Source organism: Natator depressus, chromosome 14, assembly GCF_965152275.1.
Source record: "Natator depressus isolate rNatDep1 chromosome 14, rNatDep2.hap1, whole genome shotgun sequence".
Taxonomy (NCBI): Eukaryota; Metazoa; Chordata; order Testudines; family Cheloniidae; genus Natator; species Natator depressus.
The window spans coordinates 37,978,630-38,000,535 of record NC_134247.1 but is presented as its reverse complement, the minus strand read 5'-3'; the positions used below and the strand labels follow the sequence as shown (position 1 = coordinate 38,000,535).

Below are 21,906 nucleotides of genomic sequence, written 5' to 3'. Positions count from 1 at the left end.
GGATAGTCCTTTCAAGTCAGTTTCAGTACACAGTAGGGGATGGAACAGCCAAGCTACTAGGGTTGGGAGCTGAGCCTATCATTGTCACTATCATTGACCCCATTTTAGAGATATGGAAACTGAGGTCCAGAGAGGGGTCTGGCCTTAAACCTGAATCTGAGCCTGGGTTTACTATGTGGTGTAGAATCTGTCCACTGTGTGGTTCTTCCATCTTCCTCAGAGACACCTGGTGCCGACTGCTGTTGGAGACAGGATTCTGGTGTAGTTGGGCCCTGGATTTGATCCAGCCTGGATCAGCGTCACTATGTTCCAGTGACAAAATTGAGGCAGCAGACTGAGTAGCCCCATTATAGACACTAAACCAAAGCAAAATCGGAGGCGGATTTAAGCAACTTTTTACCCATCAGTTTCATTTCTCTCCTCAGACAGACAAGGTTTAATTTCTGCCTACGTTCCCCACTCCTCCAAATCACCCAAAACAAGGCAATCTGCTTTAGGTCGGCACCGGTCCATGTCCGTTGTGCCAGTGGCCGACCGCTAGTACAGCCGTAATACCACCGGACCCCCAAAAGACCCCCCTCAACAGCGCACCACCCCACCAGAAATGGCCCAAGCGTCACTGGCCAACAGCGGTGGTGCTGTGCACGCCACTCCCTCCCCCCACAACCCCCAAACCCAGCCTGGCCACTCTCCAATCCTCCCCGGCCCCAACTTGGCCCAAGCTATGCTGTAGCCCCCCCCCCAGCTTTGCAACCCCCTGTCACCCACGGCCTGCATCCCCCCTCCCCCATGCAGGTGCAACACCACCACCAGAAATGCACCAACAGAAAGATCACTGACCACAGCCCACTGTTATCAGCTCACCCAACCCCCCGAGCAGTCCAGGCAGGAGGCAGCCGGTGGGGAGAGAGTAGGCACTGCAGGGCACGGACACACACACACGCGTGCATGCAACACTCTCACCGCGAGGACCTCACTTAGGGAAAATGAACCCAACCCACAGCTGACTGAGCTGGATTCCAGGTTCCCTCCTTCATCTGTAATGCCCTATCGGGCTGACCTGTCGCGCTGGCCTCTCCCGCATTGGCCCTGGGCACTGTCAATCTCAGAGTCCTGGTTTCTTCCCCTCTCCTTGCTTTGGGTGTTGGGAGAGGGATTGGGCAACAGGGAGCCAATCATGTTCTCCAGCAGGACATTTAAAAAAAAAAAAAAAAAAAAGCAGCCAAAAAAGCCCCCAAAGAAGCCACGTGAAAAACGTCCAGTTGGGGTTAAGCCACATCTTAGATCCCTGTGATACTGTCTGCAGGGAGCCATGGCTGCAGTGAATCCTCTGAAAAGCTTCCGAGATGAAGCAACTTGCTCCATCTGTCTGAGTTTTTATAAGGATCCCGTGTTTTTAGATTGCGGGCACAGTTTCTGCCAAGCCTACATCGCCCAGTGCTGGGAGGGATCGGATACAGCTGTCTCCTGCCCTCAGTGCAGAGAGACCTTTCCCCAGAGGACCCTCAGGCCGAACAGACAACTGGGGAACTTTGTGGAACTAGCCAAGCAGCTGAGTTTCCAAACAGCAGCAGGAGAAAGTTGGTGCAAGGCGCACCAGGAGCCTTTCAAACTCTTCTGTAACTGGGACCAAATGCTCATCTGTGTGATCTGCAGAGAGTCCCAGGCTCACGGTACTCACAGGGTGGTCCCTACAGAGGAGGCTGCCCAGGCCTACAAGGTAAGAATTTGCTGTGCAGGGTAATTACTTCGGTTTGGGCATGTTTGCAGTTTTTATTACAATAGCTCCTAAAGGCACCGACATCAGGGCCCCTGTTGTGCGAGGCTCTGTACAAACACACAGACAATCTAAACCAGTGGTCCCCAAATTTTTCCCCTCAGGCTCTCCCTTACCCTGGCTATGGCCCCCCACCCCCAGCTGCGGTTGGGAGCTGTGAGTGGGGCCACAGTCAGAGGCTGGGGCCACAGCTGTGGGGGTGTCTTGGGGTTGGAGGTGGGGCTGGGCCGGGAGTCGGGGGCTCAAACTGGGTTTGGGAGCAGAGCCAGGGTCAAGACTGGGGCTGGGAGTGGAGCTGGGGTAGGAGCCAGGGCCAAGGGGGCTATAGCAGATCTGAGTGGCACTCTCTTCCTGCCCCTTGTGGGGGCTGGTCTTGGCCCTGCCATGCTCCCTCAAATGTTCCTCCATGCTCCAGTTTGGGGACCCCTGATGTAAACAGTCAAGGTAGACAAAGGCTGGGGATTCTGAAAGGTACTTAAGGTGTCTATACCCCAGATTTAAGTGGATAAATCTGGAGTTTAGGCACCTAAATGCCAGTTTTAGGCTCCACTGCAATCCCCAGAATTCCTGTAGGAGCCCAAAAAGAAAAGGAGTACTTGTGGCATCTTAGAGACTAACCAATTTATTTGAGCATAAGCTTTCGTGAGCTACAGCTCACTTCATCGGATGCATAAAAGTGGAAAATGCAGTGAGGATGTTTTTATACACACAGACCATGAAAAAATGGGTGTTTATCACTTCAAAAGGTTTTCTCCCCCCACCCCACTCTCCTGCTGGTAATAGCTTATCTAAAGCGATCACTCTCCTTACAATGTGTATGATAATCCACTTTTATGCATCCGATGAAGTGAGCTGTAGCTCACAAAAGCTTATGCTCAAATAAATTGGTTAGTCTCTAAGGTGCCACAAGTCCTCCTTTTCTTTTTGCGAATACAGACTAACACGGCTGCTACTCTGAAACCTGTCATTATGGAGGAGCCCAGACTCACTCAGTGCCTGTGTATTCAGGGTACAACTTCTTTCAGTGCCTGTGTTTCTGTCTCTGGGCATGTGCACAGCTGCCCCCCATGGCATCTGGCTGCCTGTCTCCTGGCCACACCCAGAGCAATCCATGAGCTGGGGAAAATCAGGCATTCTGCTTCTCTCCTCTACAGGGCCTGATCTGGTGGGCATGCTCGGAGACAAATCAAAGGAGTGGGAGGGAAACAGAGGCACAGAAGTGGCAGTGACTTAACCAAGCTCACAAAGCAGCTCAGTAGGAGAGCCAGGAATTAAACCCTGGCCTCCCCATGCCCATCCTAGTACCCTAGCCGCTAGACCACACCACCTCTCATCACTCCTGTCATGCAGTTCTCTACCATCACATTACAAACATCTCAGCACAGCTGCAGACTGGAGGCATAGCGCCCCAGCTTGAGCATTTCACATCTGATGGCCGCTGCTTCCAGGCGAGCCACAGGAAAATAACACATGGTCAGCAGTGTTCTCAAGGAGTTTGTTCTCTGCTATTTTCTGACGCATAAGGTGCCCTGAAAGATTTCTGTTTAAGAAACAAAGGTTAATTTGCGTAACTTTTTCCTCAAGGAAAAAGCGGGATGATGAATTCCCATTTTCCCGGGTTTGCTGAAGGATGGTCACTTTGCTGCTCCTGAAGCAGAAATCATGGGCGACGGGTATGACAGGCCAGGGGAGGCACAGCCCTGCGTGGCCCCATCCACCCTCAGACTCCCTCTTGCTTCCTGTCAGGGATCTGCAACTCTTCCCCCGTGGCTGGTCTGGGGGGGCCTCTGGCAGAAGGGGTCGGTCTGGGGGTTAGCCTCCCTGAACCAGTGGCTCACGTCCTGCCCATACAAACTTTGAAGTTTTGCAACATTCTAGGGCCCATGAAGCCCAAGTGGATTGGAACCTTAAAAAGCCTGTTGGACAGAGCAATCCCCTCGGGGCAGAATCCGCTGTGCTGTACACCACTCTAGCTGTAAGGACAAAGTGGGCTGTATTAGTGCCATGATGAGATTAAAGGAAGAAAATGGCTGATTCCCAGGACCATGTTGAACAAGCCCTTCCCCCATGCTGAACAATCGAGCACAATATTTATGCACCTTGTGAGTGGATTTTTAACCAGGAGTCTCTTTCTCCCAAGTGTTCATTAGGCACCGGAGTTTAATGTACTATTTTTTTTTAAAGTGTGTTAAACATTCTTACCAAAACTTCCTTCCCTTTAAGTTCCCTTTAAGTTGCTCAGCTTTAACTCTCTGATGTCCAGCTTTCTTCATATAGTTTTCTCTGTCATTGCATGGGAGCAATATTAATAATATAAGTCTCTATATTAGGTCTGGTGCCCCCAAGGCCTCTCTCTTCCCTGGCAGCATGACATATACAGCATAGAAGGAAAGTAGGCAGGGCTGAGAATGGGGCCTGAGATGCCCAGCTGCCATGAAATGAATGGGAGCTGTGCTTTTAAATCCTCTCTGTGGCTCTGCAACACCTCACCCCCGGTGAATTACAGAAGAAGATCCTTGGAGCAAATTTTCAAGAGCACCAACTGACTTTAGAGCCGAAGTCCCATTTGCAAAGGAGATTTAGGCCCGAATCCCCAAATGCACTTGGGTGTTGTGATGCTCAGCACTGCAATCCCTAACTTTTAGGCACCTAGAAAATCACTAAGGACATAAGAACGGCTGCACTGGGTCAGACCAATGGTCCATGTAGCCCAGTATCGTGTCTTCCAACAGTGGCCAATGCCAGGTGCCCAGAGGGAATGAACAGAACCCGGCAGTTATCAAAGGATTAATTCCCTGTTGCCCAGTCCCAGCATCTGACAATCAGACAAGCCCTTACGGTTGCCGGCCTGTAATTGCCAGGATTTCCTCTGGAGCCTTTTTAAAAAAGCTGGCTTTCCATCAGCTATCCTCCAGTCATCTGGTACAGTTTGGAACAACAAATCCTGAATTAGGCATTTGGGGGGAGAGAGGCATCCACAAAAGCCAGCATGCTGGCTGGGGAGACTAGCCCTCCGGAGATACTGATGAGAGGGGTGTGTCCTAAGCCCCAACTCCCTCAGAGTTTGGTGTAGGAATGGGCCTGTCTCTGATCCACACCTGGGAACCCCTCTCCTGGAGTCGGGTGGCTTAGCTACCTAAGCTGTTTCATGCAAGATGGAGTTCTGCACCTGTGTTGCTCCGCACAACGTGGCCGGGGAAGAGGTTGAAGACTTTCTTCATAACCGTTAGCCTGGGGGTAGGGCACTCACCTTGTATGTGGGAGACTCCAGTTCAAGTTCTCCCTCTGCCTGGTGAGGAGAAGAGATTTGAAGCTCCCATCTCTCAAGAGTCAATTGTGACATTTCCATGAGCACCGTCCTGGGGCAACTTGAGAGGGAGATGGAAAGTCAATGGTAGTTGAGAACCCAACTTCATGAGACTTCTTTGAAAATCCCAGCTTCAGATAATGAAATCAGCACTGCAATGTATATAAATTGCACAGAGGACAGATTCCCCAGCAGGCTGACCTTCCCTCCCCCACCCCCAACATTGTTTTTCTTGCCTCAGGAACAAATTCAAACCCAATTGAACACACTGAAGCAAGAGAGAGGAGAACTTCTGGAGTGGAAACAGGATGCAGAGACGCAAAGCCAGGAATATCTGGTAGGTCCCCATTGTTATGGTCCAGAAGTTACATCAGTCAGGGGTGATATTTCTCTCTGTGGGGAGAGTGTCAGCCCTTGTCTACACGCAGCACTGCTTTGATTTAGCTATGGCTACATCTACACGGCACACCGCTGGGGGCACCCTGTAGGGTATGTGTAGCTACACAGCACAGTGAGAAACAGGCTGTGTCCACACTGTCATGTGTAGCTACATGTGTGAATAAAAGACTCCAGCAGGGGGAGGCAGCAGAGCCTTTTCCTGTGGTGGGGAAGGGCTCCGGCACTGGGGAAGCAGCGGGACACTGCAGTGTAGATGGGGGAGGCCCTGCTTGGGGGCGTATAGAGCCCTGTGTGTAGGGTTTATACCCAGAGGGTTCAGGCATATCGCGACTCTACTTGCTTAAGCCATGCCTCGCCATCTACACTGCTATTTATGCCCATGTTAGCGGGTGCATATAGTGTACGTCCTCTACACACCACCACAACATTTGTGTAGTACAGATGTACCTCAAATCACTTTTTAATGTAATGTCTTTATTCTGGTGCAAGGCCCTCACAGGCAAACATTTTGAACCTAGTTTAATTTGACCCTAGTGTGGTGTGTAGGGTTCACCTTGTCCAGTTAAACTGAGATAAAATGTGCTAACTGGGAGCATGTCAAGCTCAGATCAGGGTTAGCTGTGATGTATTGGGGGCCGAGAGACTTTGTCCGTTGGACCATATGAACTGGAACCATAAACTCACTGAACGTTAAATCTCACAAAATGAGGGTCAATCCATCCTCATGATTGTATCCACTCATTATATTCCACACCTGAACATAGCTATTATATGAACAATGTACCCTCATGTCTCAATGTCTGTACTTTGACCCCTTAACTTCTTACCCCCAATCGGGGATATTGCAGAGTATGTATTCCTTACGCCATTCGATCTGAAACCGAACTTCGCTCCTCTTGATAATCTGTACATTATTCCCTGGTATCCAGAAACGTCTACTCCAGGGGTTCTCAAACTGGGGGTCGGGACCCCTCAGGGGGTCGCAAGGTTATTACATGGGGGGTCGTGAGCTGTCAACCTCCACCCCAAACCCCGATTTTCCTCCAGCATTTATAATGATGTTAAAAATATTAAAAAGTGTTTTTAATTTATTAGGGGGGTCGCACTCAGAGGCTTGCTATGTGAAAGGGGTTACCAGTAAAAAAGTTTGAGAACCACTGTTCTACTCTGTACCGGTCACGTTTTTTTTAAACATCATCTTGATAACCTCAAGCACTTTGTCTCTTGTTGAGACACCCTTGCAGGGTGTGATCATGTTTATCTTTATCATCCCTCTGGGCTGATTCCTCCACTGGCTTCCAGTTTCAACTCAAAGCACTGATCTTATTCCCCACACATCCAGCTACAAACACTGATTTCAGGGGAGATTTTCAAAGGCACGTATGGTGATTAGGTGCCTAATTCACATGGACTGTCAGTAGGACTTAGGCACCCAGTGGCTGTTTTGTATCTCAGAAATCTTCCACCTGAATCTCCACCAGGCACAACTGGTTTCCTCTGGGACAGTGTAATTAACAGAATGCCAGATGAAGCATGCAAAAGCTGGACAAGAAGCATTTTGCATGGTGTGTTTTGTAACTGGTGTTTTATGTGGGTAACCAGCAGAACCCTTTCCTTCTTCAGTCTCCTCCACAACTCTCTGCCAATGTATTTCTGATTCTGAGTCAGACCTCCCCCTTTCCAACCTTTCTGCTATTGGAAGATTCTAGATGATCAACAGAATATGCTAAGCCACTCAGACCTGAAAACTCATCATTTTAGAGAGATTGGGTGACATTTTTAGAAGTGCCTAAGTGATTTAGGAGCCTAGGGTTAACAATTTTGGAAATGGTTAAGGGCCAGATTCTCAAAGGTATTTAGGGGCTTAAAATGCAGGGAGAGGAGTCCTATTTTCAAAAGTCACTTTCAAAGAAACTTAGGCTCCTTAGCATCCAAAGTGACCTTTTGAAAATGGGAACTGGAGGCGTAAGTCCCGAAGGCACTTCGGAACATGTTGTTCATTCAGGCCAGCTGAGAGACTGTCATGCATATTCTCCTGAAATCTCAACCATATGTTTGTAGTAGGTTGATATGAAAAGAGGGCTCTAAGAACTGTTCCTATCAGGGACATGGGGAGAGTCTGGGATATCCAACTTTCTCATTTGTGAAAACCGGATGCTGAGCACCGGAACCTGCCCTGTGCCCTGTGCCGCCACTTTTCCTCGAGGCCCCGCCCCCCACTCCTCTTTCCCTCTCCCACTGTCGCTTGCTGCTCTCTCCACCTCCCTCTCCCTGCCAGCTAAGCAGAGCTCTAGGGGTGTGGTGGAGGTGACTGGGGCAGGGTGGGAGAGGGAGAGCCACGCTCCGGGGTGGAGGGGTGATTGGAGCAGGATGGGGGAGATGCCGGTACTTTTCTCCCCTTCAAGGAGCCATCCCTGAGTGCTCCTCCAGGCTCCAGCAGCAGCTGCTGCTCTTCTCGCCCTCTGGTGGTGGAAGCCAGTTACTGTGGGTAACCGGACTTATGTCCAGTCAGCAGTGCTGACCAGACACTGCCAGGTTTCCCTTTTGACCTGACTTCCCAGTTGAAAACTGGACATCTGGCAACCCTTGTCCTTGATCTGTCCTTTCCTGTTTGTGTCCCTTCATTATAGGGAAAGATAGAAGCTGAGAGGCAGAAGATCATGTCTGAATTTGAGCAACTGCGGCAGTTCCTGGACGAGCAAGAGCGACTCCTGCTGGCCCAACTGGAAGAGCTGGACAAGGAAATTGTGAAGATACAGGATGAAAATGTCACCCAGCTGTCTGAGAAGATTTCCCATCTCGGTGACTTGATCAGTGAGATAGAAGAGAAGTGTCAGCAGCCAACAAGTGAATTCCTGCAGGTGAGACAGTTAGAGACACCCAGATCCCTGCCCAGGGAAGGGAGAGATTCTGATTGATTAGCTTTGGAGTTTATTAAGTTCTTGGAGAGGTCCTACTCCACAATGGAGACTGTCAGTGTGTCCTTTAGCGAAGCGAGGGAAAACAAAATTTGACATTTCTAATATTTCCAATGTGGAAACAGTTTTGCTGTTTTAAAGGCAGATGTTTCAGGCCTTTTTGAGACATCCTGTGTAAGCCCCTTCATTTTCAGTTTAAACCAATTTTTACCAAAAAATTTCTGGGTTTTACAAAAAAAGTATTATTCAGTTTTTTCTGATTTTCATTCTACTTTTTTATCATTCAAATATATACAAAAAACTTGTTTTATTAAGAAAGTACAATACATTGCATGAGATCTCTGTATTCCGATAATACATTAGTCTGTGTGTATATGCAAAGCTGCCTGCTGAAGTAAGAACGTATTGTTCTAGAAGATACACACAATAAACCAACAGGCACGCATGCAAGCTCTGAAGTGCGTGTGCGTCTGAACCTACTGATAGATCTCACACCCACCAAGTACACATTTCAAACTGTTAGTAGACAATGGGTTAAAGATCTGACGCACTAAAATGGGAAGAAAATGAAAATCTACATCAGAATACATTTCAGAACACAAGGAAGTATTCAAAAGGGCTAAAGAAACAACAACAGGAGAAAAGGATGAAGCTGAATGTATGCGCTGCAAATGGTGTGGCCCCATTATCGAATGTGAATATTTATAGACTAATCGTTCTAAGCAAAGCTTTTGATACGGTCTCCCACAGCATTCTTGCCAGCAAGTTAAAGAAGTATGGGCTGGATGAATGGACTATAAGGTGGATAGAAAGCTGACTAGATTGTCGGGCTCAACAGGTAGTGATAGATGGCTGCATATCTAGTTGGCAGCCAGTATCAAGCAGAGTGCCCCAAGTTGCAGTGGGGGAAGTTTAGGTTGGATATTAGGAAAAACTTTTTCAGTAGGAGGGTGGTGAAGCACTGGAATGGGTTACCTAGGGAGGTGGTGGAATCTTCTTCCTTAGAGGCTTTTAGGGTCAGGCTTGACAAAGCCCTGGCTGGCATGATTTAGTTGGGGAGTGGCCCTGCTTTGAGCAGGGGGTTGGACTAGATGACCTCCTGAGGTTCCTTCCAACCCTGATATTCTATGATTCTACACCAGTAACCTGTTTGTTCAAATGAAACGTTTTATTTGGGGATTGGCCACTCAGAATTTCAGAGACACACAATTGCCAGATGTTTTAGAAAATGTTGAATTTAACCTCCATGGCTGGGATTTTCCAAAGGACCTAAGGGATTTAGGCCCCATCTCTCTCTGACTGTCAATGGGAGTTGGCCACCACGTGGCCTCAGCCCTTTTGAAAATCCCAGACTCTGTACCTCAAGTTCCTCCATCTTGAAAAAGGAGGAAATAATGGCCAACCTACCTTGTTGTGCTAATTAGTGAATGCCACCGAGTGCTTTGAGATCGTTGGAGTAAGGCAGGAGATGGATGATATATTTTGGACGGTGATTTCACTTTAGTTTGGTCTCACTGGAAAGGTCCCCCCATTCCAATCTGCCTCTCGTTCTGTGGTCTTTTCCTTTGGGCTGTCTCTCAGAATTACAGCACGGTTCCATGCCGTGCTGCAACAGCCGTGTCGGTCCCAGGACATTAGACAGGGTGGGGGAGGTCAGAGCTTTTATTGGACCAACTCCTGTTGGTGACAGAGACAAGCTTTCGAGCTACACGGACCTGAAGAAGAGCTCTGAGTAAGCTCCAAAGCTTGTCTCTCTCAATCACGGTTACATTAATTAACGGTAGAAATGTCACCAGAGTCAAGACAACATGAAATCACCTCTCTTCCAATCCTTCCTTTCTCTTGAGACCCGGCCCTATGAACTGAGCTCAAATGCAGAGAGAAAGGGTATGGGCTAGATTCACAAAAGGACTTGGGGTGGGGGGGTCTACTTGCCATTTTAGGCACCTCAGTCCCAGAATCAGACCACACTGGGATTCACAAAGACCCCCACTCAGCTGCAACCAAACCTTGTAGGTGCCTAAAATTACTCATCACCTCTATTTTTGCGGTAAAAGTCCCCTAGGCACCTATGTTTCTGCCTCTGTGCATTCGCACTGCAGTTCCAGTCCAGCTACCAAGACACCTAAGCCCCAGAGAGATACATGAACTGGGGAAAGAAAGGGGTTCCTCCTCCTAACTCACCTACAGGGCCACAATCTGAAATGCCTGCTCTGAGCACGCTTACTGACTCAGGCCCTATATGTGAACTTACCCAAAAGAACCAGGCTCTAGGGAAAGAGGAGCTCCCTTATAATGTATAGCTCTGTGATTAGGGTACTGACCTGGGATGTGGGAGATCCCCAGTTCCAATCCTCTGTCCCCCCGAGGGGAAGAAGGGATTCCAACAGTGGTCTGATATAGGCCTCTCTGTTGCCCCTTTTGAATCTGATCCACTGTGTATAAATAATTGAGCAGCGGGACAGGCTTCTGGGCGTCCCTCCCAAGAGCATGCTCTAACCACCTGGGACGTTCTCATGATTTCTCTCTGCCTCTGGCCCAATGAATTATTGATTATCCCCAGTGGAACCTCTCCCACAGGAGAGCATGTGGGCACCCCGCATCAGACAATTCTGCAGCCCAGAGATTAGGGCGCTCCTTGAGAGGCGGTAGATCCCATTTCAAATCCCTGCTCCCTCTGTGGCACAGGCTTGACTTGAACCAGGGGTCTCCCAAAGGCCAGCTGAGTGCTCTAACTACAGGGCTAAAAGTTATGAGCGAGGTGGGTTTCCTTCCCCCGCCAGGCTTCTTGCAAAAAATGGCACAGGTGCTGGTCATCAAGAGAGGGCTCGCAGCTGAGAATCCCACCCCGAGGGAGGCACCTACGGTGCTGCCCAGATTCGATCACCGAACTTCCTGAGGGGGCTGGGGCTTAGCACACCCCCACACCTTGGCATTTCCCACTGGCTGGCATAAGCAGGGAGTCGCCTAGCATGCTGGCTTTTATGAAGCTCATTCCAAGGCGCATCTCTCTCCCCATTCATGGTGCAGATTGCCTGGGAGCCTCACTCTGGCTTTGTGAATCACAGTGACTTTCTAGGTGCCTAAACGTTGGGTGTTGTGATGCTAAGCGTCAGCTTGCCTAAGTTTCTTTGTGAATCCAGCCCCGTTTTCATGAGCCTATTTTCCTACAAGAAAGGGGCAAATCACCTCTCCTCTGATCTTTTCTTCCTCTAGAGACCCTGCCCTATCGACTGAACTTTCTGATCTCCAAGGCAGAGAAAGAGGGTAAGTTTTCATAAGGATATTTTCCTACAACAATTATTAATTAAAATCTCCAGATTAATTTTTTAGAAGACACTTCTGAATTCAAACGAGAGGTTTCCACCAATACAGAGTCATGGATTCCAAGGTTAGACGGAATCATTACATCATAACGGCCAGACTGGGTCAGACCAAAGGTCCATCTAGCCCAGTATCTTGTCTTCCGACAGTGGCCAATGCCAGGTGCCCCAGAGGGAATGAACAGAACAGGGAATCATCCAGCCCATCGCCCATTCCCATTTTGTGATGTATGAACGTGCGCATATTATTTACAATTGGAAAGTAGGGTACATTTTTTAGGTCCAAGTAATCAGCCTTTAGGGCACACTCAGGTCACATTTTTCTGCTTCTCTCGGCAATTATAAGGACTAGAAATTTGCTCTATTTTTATTTTTTATATGAAAGACAAGCTTCACTGCTGGAAAACGTCATTAACACAGAGTGCAGGTTGACCATCAGTGCCTTGTACTCTCCCAGAACGTGAAAGGAACCCATATTTCAACCTCTGAAAACTGGGAAATAAAGAGTTAAGGAAGCGTCTCCCACCAGTTCCTGTGCTATACTTCCCTCTCACCCTAGCATCAGGAGCATGGACTCATGTGCTGGGCTCCATCCATCCCCAGCTGGTGGAAGGTCCCTTGGTGGGAGACCATGCTAAGGCCAGCACTGAACAAGGCAGAGAATCAGGACTGCAGCGGCAGTCAAAAAAGCAAACAGAATGTTGGGAATCGTTAGGAAAGGGATGGATAATAAGACAGAAAATATCATATTGCCTGTATATAAATCCCTGGTATGCCCACATCTTGAATACTGCGTGCAGATGTGGTTGCCCCATCTCAAAAAAGATATATTGGAAAAGGTTCAGAAAAGGGCAACAAAAACTATTAGGGGTATGGAACAGCTGCCATATGAGGAGAGATTAATGAGATTGGGACTTTTTAGCTTGGAAAAGGGACGACTAAGGGGGGATATGATAGAGGTCTATAAAATCATGACGAGTGTGGAGAAAGTAAATAAAGAAGTGTTGTTTACTTTTTCTCATAACATAAAAACTAGGGGTCACCAAATGAAATTTCAGAGTAGCAGCCATGTTAGTCTGTATCCGCAAAAAGAAAAGGAGTACTTTTGGCACCTTAGAGACTAACAAATTTATTTGAGCATAAGCTACAGGTCACTTTGAGCTGTAGATCACAAAAACTTATGCTCAAATAAATTTGTTAGTCTCTAAGGTGCCACAAGTACTCCTTTTCTTTTTTCAAATGAAATTAATAGGCAACAGGTATAAAACAAACAAAAGGAAGTATTTCTTCGCACAACACACAGTCAACCTGTGGAACTCCTTGCCAGAAGATGTTGTGAAGGCCAAGACTATAACAGGGTTCAAAAAAGAACTAGATAAATTCATGAAGAATCAGTCCATGAATGGCTATTAGGCAGGGATGGTGTCCCTAGCCTCTGTTTGCCAGAAGCTGGGAATGGGCAACAGGGGCTGGATCACTGGATGATCACCTGTTCTGTTCATTCCCTCTGAAGCACCTGGCATTGGCCACTGTTGGAAGACAGGATACTAATAGCCATTGATGGATAAATTCATGGAAGATAGGTTCATCAGTTCAAGGAGTATTGTCTCTCCCTGGGGGTTGGTGCTCCCTGTGGTACTGGGAATTGTCCCTTTAAGTGGTTTGGCTTCCCAGACAGGAAGGAGGAGCATAGCAGAAGCTCTGTGATACAGAACCCTGGATAAAGAGGGTTTCATTCAAACATCATGCTCCCAGCAGGATTACTGAACACCACACTTGCAACCGTGTTGTGTCCCCGTCCTTGTCCCATGAGCACCACTGGAGGCTGAGGAAGGGGCTCTCTTCTGATCTCATAGTTACCTATCTGGCCCCCCACAACAGCATCTGAATACCTGGCATCTTTTATGCCCATTTGACAAAAAGGGAAGCTGGACTGCAGAGAGAGGAAGGGACATGCCTGAGGTCACACAGCATGTCAGTAGCAGAGTGAGGAATAGAGCCCAGGAGTCCTGGCTTCTAACCTCTAGACCATGCTCCCTCCCCAAAATGAGTGTAGTCTCATTACCGAGACATCCCTCTGGTGTGGACATTTAGTGCCACCGAGAAGTCAAATTCCCAGTTCACCAGATAGCCCAGTGTCTCTCCAGCAGGGCTGCTCGCTACTTTCTCCTGGTCCAAGCGGGTGGAGGGGTTCTCACCCCATGTGCTGTACTCTTGGGCTGGGGACTTTCTACCAGGAGATGGGGGAGGAATAGGGCACATGGAAATGCATGAAAAGCTGAAGCTGGTGTCCCTGTTAACGTCCTCTGCCTGGTGCCTGCTGCCTCCCCTGCTCTGTTCTGTTGCTGGATGTGGAGCACCCCAGCAAGGGCGAGGGATCGGGGGAGGAGACCGAGATCCCCTCTGCCACGGATCCACAGGATTCGTGCTGCAGCCCCCACTTTGGAACAGTCTCTGGGAGGAGCCCCTTCGATGGGCCAGACCCCCACCATCAGCCCCCTCTTCCTCCAGGGTAAGCCACGTGGCTTCACCCACGCCTTAGGCTGGACCTCTGGGCCTTCAGCTCTCCTGCCTGAGCTGTGCTCAGTGTGTCCAGCTGAGACAGACCCCTGCGGGAGCCCTCTGTGATCTTAGGGAGCAGCACAGCTCTGCAAGCACCTGCAGTGACACTCAGCCACCGCTGTCACTGTCAAGCCCCTGGGGTTATTAGTCCCCTGCTCTGCACCACAGCCCAGGAAGACCTTGGTTAGCTCAGAGAAATGAAGGTTACAGTATAGTCCATTCTGGGGAGCCGGTGCCCAGCGCTGCAGTGCAAACCCCGTGGTTGAAGCTCTGTCTCCCTGTCCATCTGATCTGCTTTCTCAGACTCCCAGGTGTGCCCCCCACCATAGGTGCCAATTCTGTAGGTGCTCCAGGGCTGGAGCACCCATGGAAAAAAAAATAGTGGGTGCTCAGCACCCACCGGCAGCCCCGTGGATCAGATCCTCCCCCTCCTCCCCTCCCACCCACTGGTGGCCCTGCCAATCAGCTCCTTCCCCTCCCTCCCAGTGCCTCCTACCCACCGCGATCAACTGTTCGGGCAGGGGGAGGAGCAGGGGCAGGAAGAGGCGGGGTAGGGTGGAGACTTGGGGGAAGGGGTGGAGTGAGGGTGGGGCCTGGGGCAGAGCGAGGGTCAAGCACCCCCCAGGAAGTCAGCTTCTCTGCCCCCCTACTGCTTCCTGCAGCCAACACGTAACTTCCGTTTCACCTCTCCCACACCTCTAGTCCTTTGTTCCTGAGCCAGGGCGATGCAGCTCAGCCACAGAGGCGGGGAAGGCCGTAGCTCTCCGGGTTGCTGATTGTTATGTTTCTATGTCCGGGCAATTGGATTTGCCATTGTCTGCTGAGGACCTCAGGCCCCAGATAGTGACGTGGGCAGCTTATGTTGCCCTGAGAGCAAACACTCCCATATCACCCACTGGGTAACAACGCTGCATATTGGGAAACTGAGGCACATATAGGTTTCATTAAAAAATTGCAAAAAATCCCAGTTTCTCACACCCTCCTAACAATACCTCCTTGATGCCTGGCGGGAACGATGGGGAGTTTCCTGCTCAGCTTCAGCCAACAGGCAGCTCCCCAGGACTGACACTCAGGGCCCACCCCAGCCAGCTCGGGGCTACTGGGGAGCCTGAGAAATGGTCCTAGCCTCCCCCAGGGCAGAGCTCTGCCTGTAAGGGTCTGTCTGCACTGCAGAGTGAACCCTGGGGCTCAGTACCCAGGTTAGCCTGGGCTGGGTGCAAGGAGCCATGCTGCTGAGCCTGACCTCACTTACTGGGTCCTCACAGGTGCTGCTGAGGCTCTAGGACTCTGGGAGCACATCCCCTGGCTGATGAGCTATTCTGAGTTTCTTTCCCAGTGATTCCTGGGGTACACGTTCTGTCTTTCACGGGGGAATTGGGGGAAGGCACTGGAGGGCTATTTTCCCTCAGGTCAAGCTGGCAGTGGCGTTCAGGGGGAGGCTTTCCACCTTCCTCTGCAGCATGTGGATGCGGGTGACGTGCCAGGATTATCTGGAGGTATCTCACCGAATCAGTTCCCTGCATTGCCGGGGCCTCGGGCACTGGTGACCCTCGGTGCCTCCTCTTCTCTGCCTGTGGCACATCATAGCACGGTTGGCTGTAGGCTGTCATGCTCTGGGCTAATGTTGGTTGCTGGGTTAGGTGGGTGCTGGGTAGGGTTGGTGGCCTGTGATATACGGGGGTCAGATTAGATGACGTGGTGGTCCCTTCTGGCCTCAGACTCTCTGACTCTCAGCACTGGAGTGGTTTAGCCTACACAGAGGTGCCGACTTCCCCAGTTCCCAGGGGGGTGCTTGACCCTTGCTCTGCCCCAGGCCCAGCCCCCACCCCTGCCCCACTCCATTCTGCTCCCTTCCCCTGCCTCTTTTTTGCCCCCACTCCTCCCTCTTCCCCTCCCCCCCCCCCCGAACCTCCTGCCCACCGCTGAACAATGGCTCCGTGGCAGGAGGAAGGCACTGGGAGGGAGGGGGAGGAGCTGATCGGCGGGTGGGAGGTGCTTTGGGTAGAGGGGGAGGAGCTAATCGGAAGGACCTGCCGGTGGGTGCTGGGCACCACTATTTTTTTTCTGTGGGTGCTTCAGCCCCGGAGCACCCACGGAGTCTATGCCTATGCTGGGTGGAAAGCACCCCTGAACTCAGATGAGGTGTTTATGCATCTGGACAGAAAGGGCATTAGAGTTAGCAGCCGAGTAAGTGCCTGGGTTAACTCTGCAGTGAGGACAGACCTTAACTCTCTCCTCCTGTCTCTCTCTCCCCTCATGCAGTGCAGGCCACTCTGGATCGAGACCTGGGAATTTCCTGTTCCGTCGTGTCCACAGATGAGAGTGTGATACAGAAATACCAAGACACGGGATATGTAGTGACACAGAACAGGTTTTACCCTGCTGCCTGTGTGCTGGGCTATAAGGGCTTCACCTCAGGGAGATGTTACTGGCAAGTGGAGGTGGGGAACAAACATAATTGGGTTTTGGGCATTGCCAAAGAGTCTGTGATGCGTGAGGGAGCGAAAAGCCGTACACCAGAGGAGGGGATCTGGGCTTTGCAGAGTACAGGGAATGAGTACTCAGCCCTCACCTCCCCTGAGACTGCTCTGGCCCTACCTCGTAGCCCCAGTAACATTGGGGTTTATCTGGATTATGAAGGGGAGAAAGTTACATTTTATGACATTACATCTTCTGGCAGAGAGCCAATCTTTACTTTCACATCTTCTTTCCCTGGGAAGATCATCCCCTTCTTTGGGAGCCGGCGTGTAGAATTGCAGAGTTCACTGGTAAGCATACCATTAAGTTCACTGGCCGGCATATCATTAATCCCTGTGACAGAGGAGCAGGGATCACTCAATATGAGATATCTAAAGTAGAGCAAAGACATAGGTAATATATAAATTACAACTATCACACTTTGCCATTCTAATCACAGTCTTGCCAACCTCAAGCATTCAAAAACTGTGTCAGGCCCCCCAGAATCATGAGATTGGCTGAAACTTCTTTTTAAATATTGTGTTATTTTCTTTGCCTTCTGGTTTCCCAGCTTTTGGGGTGTTCTTGTTTCCGATTTTCAGTCTTTGCTACACAAACACGAAGGCTGGAAATGTATCTGTAGTATAATCTGAGGTTGCCTTGCAAACTATCTACTCCAGCTGCTGGGACTTTAAGAAAAACACCAAGTGCTGCGAGACTCACAATAAAATGATGAGAGAGGACAAGACTGACTTGCTTAGCATTATACTGGTGCCAGGAGTTTCTCGACCCTCTTACATGCCTGTCTCTGTAACTCTGTGATCCTCCAGGCACACAAAAACTGGCCAAGCAGCCACCAGGAGCCACTCTCAGGGTCACAGCAGAGCCGGCCTGTCTTAGGGCAGGTCTACACTTAAAATACTGCAGCAGAGCAAATGCACCGGTGCTGCTCCGCCGCTGTAATGCTTAAGTGAAGACGCTCCTATGCCGACAGGAGAGCTTCTGCCATCAGTGTAGTTAATCCACTTCTGAGAGAGGCGGTAGCTATGTCCAGGGGAGAAGCTCTCCCGTCAACGTACCGCTGTCTACCCCAGGAGTTCAGTCGGTACGACTGCGTTCACTGAGGGGTGTGGATTTTTCACAGCCCTGAGCAATATAGTTCTACCAATGGAAGTTTATAGTGTAGACCTGGCCTAAGTTCTGACTCACTTCTGGTCATCCATCAAACTCCTCTGCTCTTTACTTATGAATATGAAAACCATAGTGGTGTTTCCCTCTCCCTCCAATTCCCTAGCTCAATGCTCCTATTTTGCTCTGTTTAGTTATTTGGCTGCTGTAAATTCAGATGAGTAAATTCACAGAATAAAGTTTATTTCTATCTTCGGTCTTGGAGTTTGCCCTGGTCTACACTAGGATTTGAGGTCGAATTTAGCAGCGTTAAATCGATTTAACCCTGCACCCGTCCACATGATGAAGCCCTTTTTTTCGACTTAAAGGGCTCTCAAAATCGATTTCCTTACTCCACCCCCGACAGGGGATTAGTGCTTAAATCGACCTTGCCGGGTCGAATTTAGGGTACTGTGGACGTAATTAGACGGTATTGGCCTCCGGGAGCTATCCCAGAGTGCTCTATTGTGACCGCTCTGGACAATACTCTCAACTCAGATGCACTGGCCAGGTAGACAGGAAAAGGCCTGCAAACTTTTCAGTTTCAATTTCCTGTTTGCATGGTCACCTGCAGCTTGCCACGCTGGCCAGAGCTCATCAGCAGAGGTGACCATGATGGCGTCCCAGAATCGCAAAAGAGCTCCAGCATGGACCGAACGGGAGGTATGGGATCTGATCGCTGTATGGGGAGAGGAATCCGTGCTATCAGAACTCCATTCCACTTTCCGAAATGCCAAAACATTTGTCAAAATCTCCCAGGGCATGAAAGACAGAGGCCATAACAGGGACCCGAAGCAGTGCCGCGTGAAACTTAAGGAGCTGAGGCAAGCCTACCAGAAAACCAGAGAGGCAAATGGCCACTCTGGGTCAGAGCCCCAAACATGCCGCTTCTATGATGAGCTCCATGCCATTTTAGGGGGTTCAGCCACCACTACCCCAGCCATGTTGTTTGACTCCTTCAATGGAGATGGAGGCAACACAGAAGCAGGTTTTGGGGATGAGGAAGATAGCTCACAGCAAGCAAGCGGAGAAACCAGTTTTCCCAACAGCCAGGAACTGTTTCTCACCCTGGACCTGGAGCCAGTACCCCCCGAACCTACCCAAGGCTGCCTCCCGGACCCGCCAGGCAGAGAAGGGACCTCTAGTGGGTGTACCTTTTAAAATACTATACATGGTTTAAAAGCAAGCATGTTTAATGATTAATTTGCCCTGGCATTTGCGGCTCTCCTGGATGTACTCCCAAAGCCTTTGCAAAAGGTTTCTGGGAAGGGCAGCCTTATTCCGTCCACCATGGTAGGACATGTTACCACACCAGGCCAGTAGCACATACTCGGGAATCATTGTAGAACAAAGCATTGCAGTGTATGTTTGCTGGCATTCAAACAACATCCATTCTTTATCTCTCTGTGTTATCCTCAGGAGAGTGATATCATTCATGGTCACCTGGTTGAAATAGGGTGCTTTTCTTAAGGGGACATTCAGAGGTGCCCGTTCCTGCTGGGCTGTTTGCCTGTGGCTGAACAGAAATGTTCCCCGCTGTTAGCCATGGGGAAGGGTGAGGGGCTAGCCACGTGGTGGGGGGAGGCAAAATGCGACCTTGGAACGAAAGCACATGTGCTGTGTATGTAATGTTAAAAGCAAGGTTTACCCATGAAAGAGTGAACCTATTGTTTTATAAAATGTATCTTTTTAAATTCCACTGTCCCTTTTTTTTTCTCCACCAGCTGCATGTGTTTCAAGGATCACAGGATCTTCTCCTTCCCAGAGGCTAGTGAAGATTAGAAGGCAAAAAAAACGCACTCGTGATGAAATGTTCTCTGAGCTCATGCTGTCCTCCCACACTGACAGAGCACAGACGAATGCGTGGAGGCAGACAATGTCAGAGTGCAGGAAAGCACAAAATGATGGGGAGGAGAGGTGGCGGGCTGAAGAGAGGGCTGAAGCTGAAAGGTGGTGGCAGCGTGATGAGAAGAAGCAGGATTCAATGCTGAGGCTGCTGGAGGATCAAACTAATGCGCTCCAGCGTATGGTTGAGCTGCAGGAAAGGCAGCAGGAGCACAGACCGCCGCTACAGCCCCTGTGTAACCAACCGCCCTCCTCCCCAAGTTCCATAGCCTCCTCACCCAGACGCCCAAGAACGCGGTGGAGGGGCGTCCGGACACCCAGCAACTCCACCCCAGAGGATTGCCCAAGCAACAAAAGGCTGGCATTCAATAAGTTTTAAAGTTTTAAACTTTTAAAGTGCTGTGTGGCATTTTCCTTCCCTCCTCCACCACCCCTCCCAGGCTACCTTGGCAGTTATCCACCTATTTGTGTGATGAATTAATAAAGAATGCATGAATGTGAAGCAACAATGACTTTATTGCCTCTGCAAGTGGTGATCAAAGGGAGGAGGGGAGGGTGCTTAGCTTACAGGGAAGTAGAGTGAACCAAGGGGCGGGGGGTTTCATCAAGGAGAAACAAACAGAACTTTCGCACTGTAGCCTGGCCAGTCACGAAACTGGTCTTCAAAGCTTCTCTGATGTGCACCGTGCCCTCCTGTGGTCTTCTAGCCGCCCTGGTGTTGGGCTGCGCATAAACAGCGGCCAGGCGATTTGCCTCAACCTCCCTCCCTGCCATAAACGTCTCCCCCTTACTCTCACAGATATTGTGGAGCGCACAGCAAGCAGTAATAACAGTGGGAATATTGGTTTTTGCTGAGGTCTAACCAAGTCAGTAAACTGCGCCAGCGCGCTTTTAAACGTCCAAATGCACATTCTACCACCATTCTGCACTTGCTCAGCCTGTAGTTGAACAGCTCCTGACTACTGTCCAGGTTGCCTGTGTACGGCTTCATGAGCCACGGCATTAAGGGATAGGCTGGGTCCCCAAGGATAACTATAGGCATTTCAACATCCCCAACGGTTATTTTCTGGTCTAGGAATAAAGTCCCTTCCTGCAGCTTTTGAAATAGACCAGAGTTCCTGAAGATGCGAGCGTCATGTACCTTTCCCGGCCATCCCACGTTGATGTTGGTGAAACGTCCCTTGTGATCCACCAGTGCTTGCAGCACTATTGAAAACTATTGGCTTATGTACTCGCCAGCTTGGTGCTCCGGTGCCAAGATAGGGATATGGGTTCCGTCTATGGCCCCACCACAGTTAGGGAATCCCATTGCAGCAAAGCCATCCACCATGACCTGCACATTTCCCAGGGTCACTACCCTTGATATCAGCAGATCTTTGATTGCATTGGCTACTTGCATCACAGCAGCCCCCACAGTAGATTAGCCCACTCCAAATTGATTCCCAACTGACCGGTAGCTGTCTGGCGTTGCAAACTTCCACAGGGCTATCGCCACTCACTTCTCAACTGTGAGGGCTGCTCTCATCTTGGTATTCATGCGCTTCAGGGCAGGGGAAAGCAAGTCACAAAGTTCCATGAAAGTGCCCTTACGCATGCGAAAGTTTCGCAGCCACTGGGAATCGTCCCAGACCTGCAACACTATGCGGTCCCACCAGTCTATGCTTGTTTCCCGGGCCCAGAATTGGCGTTCCACGGCATGAACCTGCCCCATTAGCACCATGATGCCTGCATTGCCAGGGCCTATGCTTTGAGAGAAGTGTGTGTCCATGTCCTCATCACTCTCGTCACCACGCTGACGTCGCCTACTAGCCCGGTTTCGCTTTGCCAGGTTCTGGTGCTGCATGTACTGCTGGATAATGCGTGTGGTGTTTAATGTGCTCCTAATTGCCAAAGTGATCTGAGCGGGCTCCATGCTTGCCGTGGTATGGCATCTGCACAGAAAAAAGGCGCGGAATGATTGTCTGCCGTTGCTCTGACGGAGGGAGGGGCGACTGACGACATGGCTTACAGGGAATTAAAATCAAGAAAGGGGGTGGCTTTACATCAAGGAGAAACAAAAACAACTGTCACACAGAATGGCCCCCTCAAGGATTGAACTCAAAACCCTGGGTTTAGCAGGCCAAATCAAATCTGGTCTATTTCTTGTTTTGA

The 21,906-nt window shown here is 49.9% G+C and overlaps 1 protein-coding gene across 1 annotated transcript; it reads left to right on the top strand.

The window, feature by feature from the left end:
• Window positions 1–862: 862 nt before the first annotated feature.
• On the top strand, window positions 863–20,123 carry LOC141998904 (zinc finger protein RFP-like). The gene is made up of 7 exons (XM_074971864.1): window positions 863–1,720; window positions 5,326–5,421; window positions 8,114–8,344; window positions 10,186–10,288; window positions 11,618–11,668; window positions 16,549–17,054; window positions 19,635–20,123. Exons 1-7 carry the CDS (start codon window positions 1,313–1,315, stop codon window positions 19,680–19,682), a joined length of 1,443 nt encoding a protein of 480 aa, XP_074827965.1. The 5' UTR covers window positions 863–1,312; the 3' UTR covers window positions 19,683–20,123.
• The last annotated feature ends 1,783 nt before the right edge of the window (window positions 20,124–21,906 follow it).